This window comes from Ovis aries, chromosome X (assembly GCF_016772045.2).
Source record: "Ovis aries strain OAR_USU_Benz2616 breed Rambouillet chromosome X, ARS-UI_Ramb_v3.0, whole genome shotgun sequence".
Taxonomy (NCBI): Eukaryota; Metazoa; Chordata; class Mammalia; order Artiodactyla; family Bovidae; genus Ovis; species Ovis aries.
Genome location: NC_056080.1, coordinates 62446168 through 62457888, shown reverse-complemented (window position 1 = coordinate 62457888; position 11721 = coordinate 62446168). Strand labels below are relative to the sequence as shown.

The 11721-nt window shown below is 49.7% G+C and overlaps 1 protein-coding gene across 1 annotated transcript in view; it reads right to left on the bottom strand.

Moving 5' to 3' along the window:
* Nucleotides 1-8789: 8789 nt before the first annotated feature.
* The window catches only part of NALF2 (NALCN channel auxiliary factor 2), a 29287-nt gene continuing 26355 nt past the window's right edge, over nucleotides 8790-11721 (bottom strand). The window contains exon 3 of the mRNA XM_027963140.3: nucleotides 8790-11671. Within this exon, the coding sequence (XP_027818941.1) occupies nucleotides 11286-11671 (386 nt within the window). The 3' untranslated portion in view covers nucleotides 8790-11285. The remainder of the gene's footprint in view (nucleotides 11672-11721) is intronic.

Here is an 11721-nt window from a genome sequence, read left to right as displayed (position 1 = left end):
TTAACCCTCGAGAGTCCTTCCAACTCAGACTTTTCCAGAATCTAGACTGTGAGTCTCTAGAAGCCAGGCGCTTTGTCTCCTTTACCTTGCTTCTCCAGTACCTCCAGACCTTTACACTGGCCCAGGGCTTCACGCAAACTTTTGAAAGAGAGAAAGGTAAAAGAAAGAAGTCTGTTGGATTGAACTGGAGACCTTTGGTTGGGTAAAGGAGGAGTACCTTGGTTGGGAGGGTACTCAGATGCAGGTACTCTGCCCACTTTGGAGTTCCCCCTCTGCCAGATGACTGGGAGAAACGCTTTTGGAGAAGTATGGTTTTTAAGTCCTGGTCTTCTGATCATTGCTCTTGCCAACCCGTTTTCACTTCAGCTGAAATGCTCAGAAGGCTTCACTTCTAGGTGCCAAGGAGGCAGCCCAAACCTGGACTCCACAGAGGTTGAGTAAAGCCAAGCCAACCAGAGTAGACGAGGTGGCCCAGGCAGGAAGGAGCAGAGTGAAACTAACTTAAATACACTTGGACGTGGAATAATGACTGTAGTAGTGACTTTGCCAAGTAGTTTACTAAGCAACGGTGCACTCCATCTGAAGAGGGCCAATTCTGTTCCAGCAGGCAATGGAGGCCCAGTACTATCAGAACTGCTGACATTTTAAGAAGAGAGAAATACGGATTTTATGTGAACACGCCTCAATTTATAGACAATAAAAATAGTAATAGTAACGGCAAACATGTATATAGCACTTGCTATATATCAGGCACTGTCCTAGGTGCTTTAGATATCCTAACTCAAAAATTGCTGTAGATCTATGAGGTGGAGGGCTATGGTGTATCTCCATTTCACAGATGAGCAAAGCGGAGACACAGAGAGTTTTAAGTAACCTTCCCAGAGTAATACAGAACAAGGGACAGAGTCAGGAGGCAAACCTGGGCCATGCTCTTAATGACTATCTTCTCACTGAACTTTCATTTAGCATTCTTATTAAACCTCTTATTGAGGGAAGCAAAGTCAAATTTAAGCACCACACAGACCAACACTGCTAAACTGAACAAAATGTCTTTGGAAGCCTCTGATTGCAGATCTTGGCTTTAGAGGCTGTCTGGCAAGGCTGGTTCTTGCTTTGTTGGTCCTGTAAACCTTAATGTTCAGAGCCAGGGTGGGTGTCAGCACAACCCAGGGTCCAGGTAAAAGCCCCTTCCTCTACTTCACTCACACAGCCTGCATTTTCAACCACTCTTGAAAACAGACCAGCTGGCTTACCTTTGGGTCCTCAATAGGTCACCAAACGGTGGGTAAAAGGGTGCTGGCACTGGTCTGGGAGATGGAATTCTTGGCTTCTAGTCCCGGCCTTTTGCTCTTCATTTTATTTATGGTTTTCTTTCTTTGGGGGATGGTAGGTGTGAGGGTGGGGATTGTAGCCTCTCTGAGCCTCAGTTTCTTCATCTGTAAACTCAAAATGATAATCCCTGTTGCACAAGGTTATTGTGAGGAGCACAAGACACTGTGTGTACATGTTCAGTGCAAATGGAGGAGGGTATTCTTAGCAGTAGAGCTTGTTTGGGGAACAGAAAGCTGTCATTTCTTTGGGGAAGCTACCCTGAGATGCAGTCAGGGAAGATGAGCTGCCTCCTCTTATTCCACCCTTCTCAGGATTATGTTTTTGATCCCAAGTTCTTTCATCTATCAGGCCACTTTTAAGACCATGAATGAGCCATAGCTAACTCTGGGCACAAATTTCAAGGGCACCGGGCAGCCTAGAATTAAACATCAGTGCTTTGTTTGCCAATACATCTGCCTTTGCCAATTTTCCTGTTCACTTGTATGCTTTTCCTTGTTAAATCGCACGTTTATGTGCCGGGTTCAACAAGGCTAAATTCAATATAGACATCTCTAGCCTTTACTCACCAAGAGCAACCTGTAGTCTTAGCATCTGCGAATATTAAGTTACTCAAGAAGAAACTGCTGAAAGTGAGACTGAACATCATGAGGAAACCCGGTCATGCATGTCATCAACCACTTTGTGAAAGGATGGTGTGCCCTTGTTGAGAAAGAGCCTCATGGACCAGCAAGAGGGGGCATAAAGGAGTGGGCAGTGTGGTTGCAAAGGGGGACAGGGAGATGGCAGGAGAGTAGAACAGATCCATGGGATGAAGGAGACAAAGAGAGGGGGCAAAGGAATAAACATGGATATGTTCTTATGCTCTAGGGCAGTGGTTCCCAGCCTCTAGTTTCTAATGCCTGATGATCTGAGGGGGGAGCTGATGTAATAATAATGGAAATAAAGTGCACAATAACTAAAATGCGCTTGAATCATCCCCAAACCATCCCCCTCCACCCCTGCTCCATGGAAAAAAATTATCTTCCACGAAATCAGTCCCTGGCGCCAAAAAGTTTGGGGACTGCTGCTCTAGGGGAGGCAGGTGCTCCGTTCTCTGCATCTCTCCAGCTGTGACAGTGTGATCACGAGTTAAAGCTGTTCAAAGCTGTACAGAGCCCCACAGAGCCTCCCACTGTGTTCACTTCCCCTTCTAGCTCCTCTTCTACTCAGGGCAGCATACCAGGGGTAGGGCTTTTACTCTAGATGTAAGTTGAGGAGAGGCCAAAATAGTGAGGTCAGTGGAGGGTCTTGAACGCCAGCTTTCCATTTTTCCAAGCAATGGGAGCCATTAGATGGGCAGGATGCCAGACGTGCTCCAGGATTCTCCTAGTCCTGTGCAAGAAGTCTGGGCTGCAGGGGCAGGGAGGCTGGAGGCAGGGAGGCCTGTTGGGCGGTAATGAGGCACTGGGCAGACAAGGATGGCAGGATCAGTTTAGGATATATAATATACATAGAGTTATCAGATATCTGGGCCTATAGAAGGGGAGTAGAAGGGGCCAAAGGAGGAGTCCCGGATGAATGATTTCTAGTTTCAGGGGGCCGAGAGGTAAAGCAGGGCTGTTCACACAAACGAGGAATTGGCCCTTTCATAGCTGGGGCCTCTTTTCAACAAAAGGCTATCCCTGTATCCCTGATATCGCTTTAATTCGGGTCTGGCTGGACTGGGTGGCCGGGCGCTCAGGGAGGTGGCTCTATCCCTGGGGTCCAGGGAGACTTGAAGACCGATTGGGCTGAAAAGGGAGGGCGCCCCCGGGACCTCACGAGTCCCTGCATTCCGCTCGGCCCCCAGCCTCTGGCCCGCCCGCCTCTGGCCCCACTTTGGCCTGGCGGGTCGGAAAGCCAAGGAGCGCCAGAGGCAGAGGGGGCCCCCGGGGCTGGGGTGGAGGTGGAATGGGGGTGAGGATGGGGGCTGGGGCGGGACGGGCCTGGACGTGGAGCAGCGCGGAGGAGGGAGAACTAGGCGCACTAGGAAGAGCCCGCTGGGCAGGCGCCGACGGACCCCCCGCGCCAAGGCCCGGTTCGGCGGTTGCGCCTCCGCCTCCCTGGCGCCTCCTGCCCGGGTAGGAGGAGCCACAGCGCCACCCAGCGGCCAGTGTCGGGGAACGGCAGTTAGGGCTCTTGAGTGGCCCCAGAAGAGTGGGGGGAGCTGAGTGGACCAGGGCCCCCATTCGCTTCGCTCACCAATCCACCCGGCAGGTGGCACTAAGTGAATCTTTCTTCAGGTCAGCTGATAATAATACTCCTCTTAATCTCAACCATCTTCCATGGTCCTCGTGGGTCCCCGTATAAAGTTCACATTTCTTAGCGTGACCTTCAAGACCTTCCACATTTTGACCTCAGGCTGTGTTTCAGTCTTCATCTCTTGCCATCCACTCCACACATTCAAGCACCACTCACTCTTACCCAGATGAACCACTCATCTGCATCAACATCCATTCAGGCAGTGAAGATTTTCTAAGGCACTGGGGAGGCAGGGAGCAGACAGAAAACTCTTGTTTACTCAGAGCTTACGTTGAAATGAAAGCGAGGCAATGAACAAGAAAGATGATGTATAAACAAGATCATTTCAAATAGTTACCAGCGCTTGATCATGGAGAAACAAGTGGTATGATGCAGTGTCTGGGGGCAAGAAGGGCAGTACCATACCTAGAAGAGTCAGGAAAGGCCTTTCTGAGAAAGTGACATGTGAGCTTAGATCTGATAACAAGAAAGAGTCAGTAATGCAAAAATCTAAGGGAAGAACATTTCAGGCTGAGGAAGGACACATAGAAAGGTCTTGAGACAGAAACAGGCTTAGTGTATCAGAGGAAAAGAAATGAGGCCCAGCGACTGAAGGATACCAAAGGGAGTGTACTGGGGGATTGGAGGTGGGCAAGCGACAGGATATGCAGGGTTCTGTGGGCCCTGGTCAGGGGCTTCCCATCAATTAAGGTGGGAAACTACTGGAAGGTTTTAGCAGGGGAAAGACATGATCTGATTTGCATTTTTGGAAGATCCCTATGGGTGGACTATGTGTGTATGTGGGGGCGTGGGATGCAAAGTTGGAAGCAGGGAGACCAGTTAGGAAGTCATTGCAGTGGTCCAGAAGAGAGTTGATGGTGGCCTGGTCTAAATGGAGGTGGGAGAAATTGTCATAGATTCTAGAGGGTTTTTTTTTTTTTGGTCTTTTTTTGTTTTTGTTTTCTTCTAGAGGTATTTAATTATTATTATTTTACTTTACAATATTGAATTGGTTTTGCCACACATCAACATGAATCCGCCACGGGTGTACACGTGCTCCCAATCCTGAACCCCCCTCCCACCTCCTTCCCCGTACCATCCCTCCGGGTCATCCCAGTGCACCAGCCCCAAGTATCCTGCACCCTGCATCGAACCTAGACTGGTGATTCATTTCTTATATGATATTATACATGTTTCAATGCCATTCTCCCAAATCATCCTACCCTCTCCCTCTCCCACAGAGTCCAAAACTGTTCTATACATCTGTGTCTCTTTTGCTGTCTCGCATACAGGGTTATCATTACCATCTTTCTAAATTCTATATATATGTGTTAGTACACTGTATTGGTATTTTTCTTTCTGGCTTGCTTCACTCTATATAATCGGCTCCAGTTTCATGCACCTCATTGGAACTGATTCAAATGTATTCTTTTTAATGGCTAATACTCCATTGTGTATATGTACCTAGAGGTATTTTTGAGTGATTTCAGTTCATGAGTTTTCTTCCTGACCAACCCAGAAGTTTCCTGAGGGCACTTTCCCTATCTGAGTGATCTTTGGACTCCCACTCTACACCCCTAAACAGTCTAATCAGTGCTCAGTGTTTAGTGACTAGATCTCTATGACCCTCCGCAGAGAATGTGACAGGAGGGAATCATAGTAAGATCGAGACTGTGGCCTAGGGCAGAAGTCCTGGGTCTCCCTTCTAGTTACTCTGATGCATTCCTCCTTTCCCCTTCTTTGTCCCTCGGGGTCTTCTGAAAGAATCTAAGCATGTTTTTGGAGGGAAGGAAAAGAAGGGATTATGAGTTCTTCCTCTTCACCAGACACTGTACTTAATGCTATCATATATACTACTTCATATGCTAATTTATTTGATTTTTTTAAAATTTATTTAGTTTTTATAAAAACATCTAACCCTATCCATTCATGTTAGAGATAAGTAGATCTGGGAACACATGTACACCCGTGGCGGATTCATGTTGCTGTATGGCAAAACCAATACAATATTGTAAAGTAAAAAAACAAAACAAAACAAAACACATATGTAGGCAAATGAAGGCTAGGATATTAAGTGTAAATGAAAAATAAAAAAATAAAAATAATATTATAAAGTTTAAAAAAAGTCCAAAAAGGAAAAGTGACTTTATGAAAGGTAAAGTCATTATTAGCACTAAATATTCACTAATTGAGTCCTACACATAAGTCCCTCTGCCCCCACTTCATAGCCTAATACTGTTTATCCAAACCCATTATGCTAAGGTCTTTTTCAGCCTCTTGTTAATTGCTAGTATTATGCGATGCTAATGAATTTCAGAGTGAAACTGCAGGTCTTGAAAAAGATTCAGGGTTTCATGAAGACAATGAGAGTGACACAGAAGACAATCTCTATCTAATGTCATGTAAAGTCCTTGAAAATGGGATTTGGCAGAGATAGACCAGTCACTACCACTGTCAGAAAAGAAAATTGACCTGGGTAATGACAGGATCAAGGCTTCAAAGAGAATGATTAAACTCGTAAAGGATTACAGGAGGTCCTAGGGATAACTGAAGAAGCTCTCTAATTTTGGAAAAACAAAACAAAACTTTATGATTGTGTGGCAAAAGTCAATATCGTATTGTCATGCGCTTTGGGCAAGAAGACTGTCATCCCCCAATGATTGATTCATTCTTTGTTCAAAGAATTAGTGCATATTTGCAATTATTTACACTTTTTAAATTTAAATAATGATGTTTCTCACCTTTTCATTTTATTTTTCAAGATAAAGTCATAAAGTTACAATCAAACCCTTTCTTCCTTTTCCCCCTCTCTGTTGTGAAATATTGGTCCCCACTTCAAATGGACTCATTGTAAGAGGTCTTTTTCTAGCACCACTTATCTGAGAATAACAAGGACTTCACGTAGCCCCAATCATCTCTTCATCCTGTGATTGGCATGCCTGGCTGCACATTAGAACCTCCTGTAGAGTTTGTTAAACAATACTGAAGCCGGGACCCCAACCTGGACTAATTCAATCCGAATCTCTGCTGGTGAGACCAGAGTGGAAACTCTCCAGGTGATTCTGCAGCATGGCCAGGGGTGTGGCTGCTGCCACCTCTCCTGCACAGGCTGAGACTGTAAGAGACTGAGGCTGCCTACAGTTGGACTTCTCTGAAGCACACCAGGGCCCAGGCCCAGGATGAAGGAGCAGCTGCAGGGCAAAATCCAGGAGTCAAAGGGCTGGGAGGGCTGGTAGGGTCACTTCTTTGGCAAAGCCGTTGTGCCCTTCACTCTCTTGGCACTGTGGGTACATAGCCTCCCCCAGTCCCGTGCCTTACTTTCCTGTGCTTTGGTCATGAGAGCCTGGTCCCTCATGGACATGTGGTGAGACAAAAACTTGAATGTTATGGTAAGTTGCTGAGCACATGACATCATGTTATCTTGCGGACCAATAACATGTCTATGTCTTGTTACTGCTGTATTCCCAGCACATAGCATGGTACTTGACTTATAGTAACTCCTTGATAGGTATGTTTTGAATGAAAGAATGACTAAGTCGAATACAGGCAGGATGTGATAAGTACCATGATTCAGGTACAAAGTGGTGTAGAAGTACAGAAGAGAAGAGAGTGTTTGGCCTGGGAGAAGGGGAATAAGGAACTCTTTGCAGTAGAGGTGGCATTTGAGCTGGACTTTGAAAGCGAGCTAAGGCAGTGATGGGTAGAGATGGAGCAAAGACATCCTGGTCAGAAGAAACCATGTGAGCCAAGGACAAGAGGTGAGAAGGTGCAGCGCTCATTCAGTGAAAGGTGTATGGGATGGGAGTGCTTGACAGTCTCAGACTGGTTGGATGGGAATCAGAATCCAAAGAGCCTTGAAAGTCTTGCTAGGAAGTTTGAACTTGATTCTATAGGCAATGTGGAGCCATCTGATGTTTTTGCTCATAGGTGTAATATGTTCTCTTTGGGAAGACTGGATGTGTATTTTACCACAGCAGTTCTTTCACAAAATATTTATAGTGTGCCTCTTCAGTGCCAAAGCATGTAGTGCTGGGGAAGATGGGTGAGAATCAGAGCAACTGAACAAGAGATTAGTTGGGAGGTATTGTAGTATACCAGGCAGAAGTTGCAGAGGGCCTGAAGTGGGCAAGCGGGGAGGCAGGGGTGGGAAAGAGGGGATGGACTCGACACATCACACCGGAAGAGTTGACAGAACTTGGTGACTGTTTTAGGTGGAGGTCAAGGAAAGAGTTGAGAGACTGAGACTGATGACAATAATAATGGCCCACCGTTCAGCAGCTCCTTCATGCCAGCTGTTGTGCAGAGCCCTTGATATCTATCATCTAACTCTCACAATAACTCGGCTAGATAAGGACACTAAGGCTCAAGAAGTCAAGGAACTCATGGCAAGTTGTGAACTCGGAGTCCAGAGACTGCGCCCTAAACTCCGTGCTCTGCTGCTTTCTGGGGGAGTTGGGGGACTTGGGTTTTCTCAGTGAAGAAATTCGGCAGCTCAGTGAGGACACCAAGACTCTCTCCCAGGTCGCACTCTCCCCTGGCCCGGGTGTGTGAGAATGTGGCTGTGGGGGACGCCTCTGTCCGCTGCCTCTCCTCTGCTACCTGAGCGCTTTCCCACCTGGGATGGGAAGATGGGCCTGGTGAGGTGGTGCGGGAGAGATGAGGCTGGGAGACTAGGAACAAAGGCTACCATGAAGGTGAAAAACTGCTAATCCCTAGGCCATGTGGGGCCTGCATATTTAGCCCACAGAGAGGTATGTGGGTTTTTTGTTTTACACTTGAGCCAACATTTCAACATTCAAGGCTTCACATAAAAATCTCAAGTCTTGATATCCCTTGAAGAATGAGATGACCTGTCATCATTGGGCCCATATTCCCACAAGTCAGTCCCTGACTTGAGCTGTCCATGTAGACGTCTGCACCTTGCGCTTGTCACCACTTCCAGCCTCGGTGTCTGTACTTCAGCCCAGCCTGGCCCACTTCCTTCGCTCACACTTATCTGCCTGATCCCTGCTGGAGGTTGAATTTGGACTCCCTTCTCTAGAATGGCCTGCTACAGAGGTTACTCTTTTTTTCTGAGACTTGAGCCAACAAGCAGCGGGGCAGAGGGGTCAGCATCTCCTGGTCCCGCCTCCTTTCCAAGCCATAGACTTTTTCCTCTGGCAATTTTGACGCCATGGAACAAAACCATGAAGAGAGGGTTATCATCAACTCTTTACCATTTATTTCTTTATGGGGTTAAACAAGAGCAGAGAGGCCTCTGCCCCACAGTGCAACAAAACAGAAAGCAGTACACATACAGACTCTCACCGAAACACAGAGGCAGGGGTAGGGCAACAAGTGAATCATAGCCAGGTGAGGGAGGAAGGGATGGGGACTACTAAGAATCCGACTTGGAGACTCAGTCATAGGAACTAGTGCAAGAAAGTCCTACTCATGAAGCACAGTGTAGAAAATGGCGTAAGAAAGCTGCCCAGCTCCGCTGCCTGTGACGAAGGGCAGAGGCAACTGGAGGGGTGGTAGAAGATCTGGGCAGTGGGGTGGATGGGGACAGTCAAATGACTTCAAAGTGGAGTGAGGTGCCCCTTTCCCCTGCCACTGGGCAAGGCCCTGGGCTGGTCTGAGCCAGGGGTCTCCTGGGCACTTGGTGAGGGGGAAGAAAGGGTGGAAGTCTCCAAGGGTCCATTTCCTGGGGCCCTAAGGCCCCCCCCCCTCTTTACTTCCCAGTCCCTTTTCCCCTCTTGAGGATGCAGGAATTAGAAGGCAGTACCTAGGGTCTCTCACATCTACAGAAGCATCTCTGGAAAGGAGCCAGCACCTCTTACCCTCCCCAGCTGAAAAGAGCACTCTAGGGATGGGGTATGTGGCTAGGCCTGAAATGCTGAAGGCCGAACAGGGAGTGTGTGGGCAGGGAACAGGGCTGGGGGTGGGTGGAGGGACACGCTGTGAGAAATGAGAAACCTGGCATGGGAGGGCTCTGCAGTGTCACAAAGCCTATTTGGGGACCCTGCTGAGGCCCCTGAATGATTCCCTCTCTACTACTGAGGTCTCTTATTTATCCCTCAGCCAACCAATTCCAGCTATCCCCCTCTTGGTTTTGCCTAATGCAGCTCCAGGTCCACCACTCCCCACCACCCCACCTAACTCACTGGCATCTCATCCCAGACACAGGCCCTTCTGGCACTGAAAGCCACCTGGCCTGTCCCAGAAACATAGTTGTGCCTCCCTTTCTTGTCTGTGCCTGTTGGTTTGTAGATGTCCCAGGCCTTCCACTCCCAGGAGATCAGCACGAGGCTGATGGCCCCCAAAGGTCTCTGCAGGCCTCTTCTCTCGTGCAGCACTGTAGCCTGACTAAACTCTTCAAGTCTCTTGGCCAAGGGACCACAGCACATTGTCTTTATCCAGTGGGTCCTCTTGCCAGTTTCTGGACTTTCTCCAGTAAGGGGCAAGGGTGGCTGGATTAGGGGACCCTGCTATAGGGTGAGGAGCAGTCGGGTGGTTCCACAATTAGGATAGTAACGCATGGGGTCAGGGATCGGAAGGGATAAATACTCTTTGGTAGGCTGGGAATGGGGACAGGCTGGGGATGGGGAGGCTCATCTCTGGAAAGCCCTGGGGCAACACCACCAGGGTTTCCTTCATGGAGGCCTGGGCTAGGATGAGTTGGGGGAGTTTGGGGACCCAGGCCAGGCTTGACCCTCTTGGGCTTAAGTCCCTCCTCCCCGTGGAGATCAGAAATGGAAACATCTTTGGCCCCAAGGCCAAGATCTCCAGGGCAAGAGTGGCCCTTGGGAGTATGTGCACCTTCTGTAAGATATGGCCCTTCAGACAGTGGCAGTCTGACCGTGCGCCCTCAGCCTTCTGTTTCAAGGCCCAAGACCCCAGTCCCTGTGCTCTTTCCCCAGAGGGCTCCTTTTGCAGCCTTTTCTGATTTGGGGCGGTGTCCTTGAGCCTGCCTCAACACTGATCATCTGCTTCCCCAGGGCCAGGTGGCGACAGGCCATTCAGCCATCTTTTTAAGCCCTCTGTGTTCCTCTCTCCTCTCCACTCCCACCCTCCACTATTCCTATCACCTAGGGTGCTGGGGCACAGCTTAACTGGGGCCCCGACCTAGCTGCAACTGCATACGCCTCGTGTCCCAGCCTGGTCCTTCCCTGTGGCGGGGCCCCCCCTGCCATGGGACAAGGGGCGCTGGAGCATGAGGAAGGCCACTGCATCGTCTGCCATTGCCGGTAGGAGTATGGGCAGGAGGGAATTAAGGATCGTGGCAACAAAAGGAATGCAGAGGGGGAAAAGAGTTTCTCCCCTCTGTGCCCCCCAACATTCCCTGCAGGGCCAAGACCAGATGAGCAGCCTTCTTCCCTGGGGTCAGGGCTCTCAGTAGGGGTGGGCATTTCCAGCCCCCACCCCCTCCCCTTTTCTTTTGGCTAAGCTCCATATATGGAGCCTGGGGGGGCGCCTGCCGCTCCTGCCTTTTTCTCCCAGATGAGTTTTGCAGTTTCCTGGGGCCCTTTGGCGGCTCTGCTGGAGCTGCTTTTGGGGTGGGGGTTGGTCGGGGGTGATGTGTGATCCCCCATTTCCCCCGCCCCCCACCTGGTCCTACACCTCCCATGGGAGGGGCCCCCTCCCCCTCCCCCTGGGGGGGGGGCTGGAGTTGATGTCGGCGCGTGGTGGAGGTCTGATCTCCCTCCCTGCGGTCACTCTTCCCGAGCCAGGCCCTCGTCTAGGGCAGGCAGTGCCTCCAGGCCCGGTCCCCCACCACTCTGGCTGCTGGAGAAGGACACCATGGTATGCAGGAGCACGAGGACAAGGATGTAGAGCCGGATCCTGCTGGGGCTGAGGCGGGAGCCCCCAGAAACCGGCAGCAGGGAGGGCTTGTGGCCGAGACGGCCTGGGGGCTCGTGGCGGGGGTGGTAGTGGTGGTACTGTTGGTGGTAGTGGTGGAAATAAGAGTGGTGGAATTGCTGGTGGTGGGTTTTGGGGGCTTCAGACTCTTTGAACTTCTTCTTCTCCGACTCGCAGGAGACCCACTGCACGTCACAGCACTTGGTTTCTGGCCGCTTTGGTGAAGTATCCAGCAACCCTGCCAATGGATAAGGAAGGCAGGGTGGGGTGCTAAGGGGGCTGCTGGCT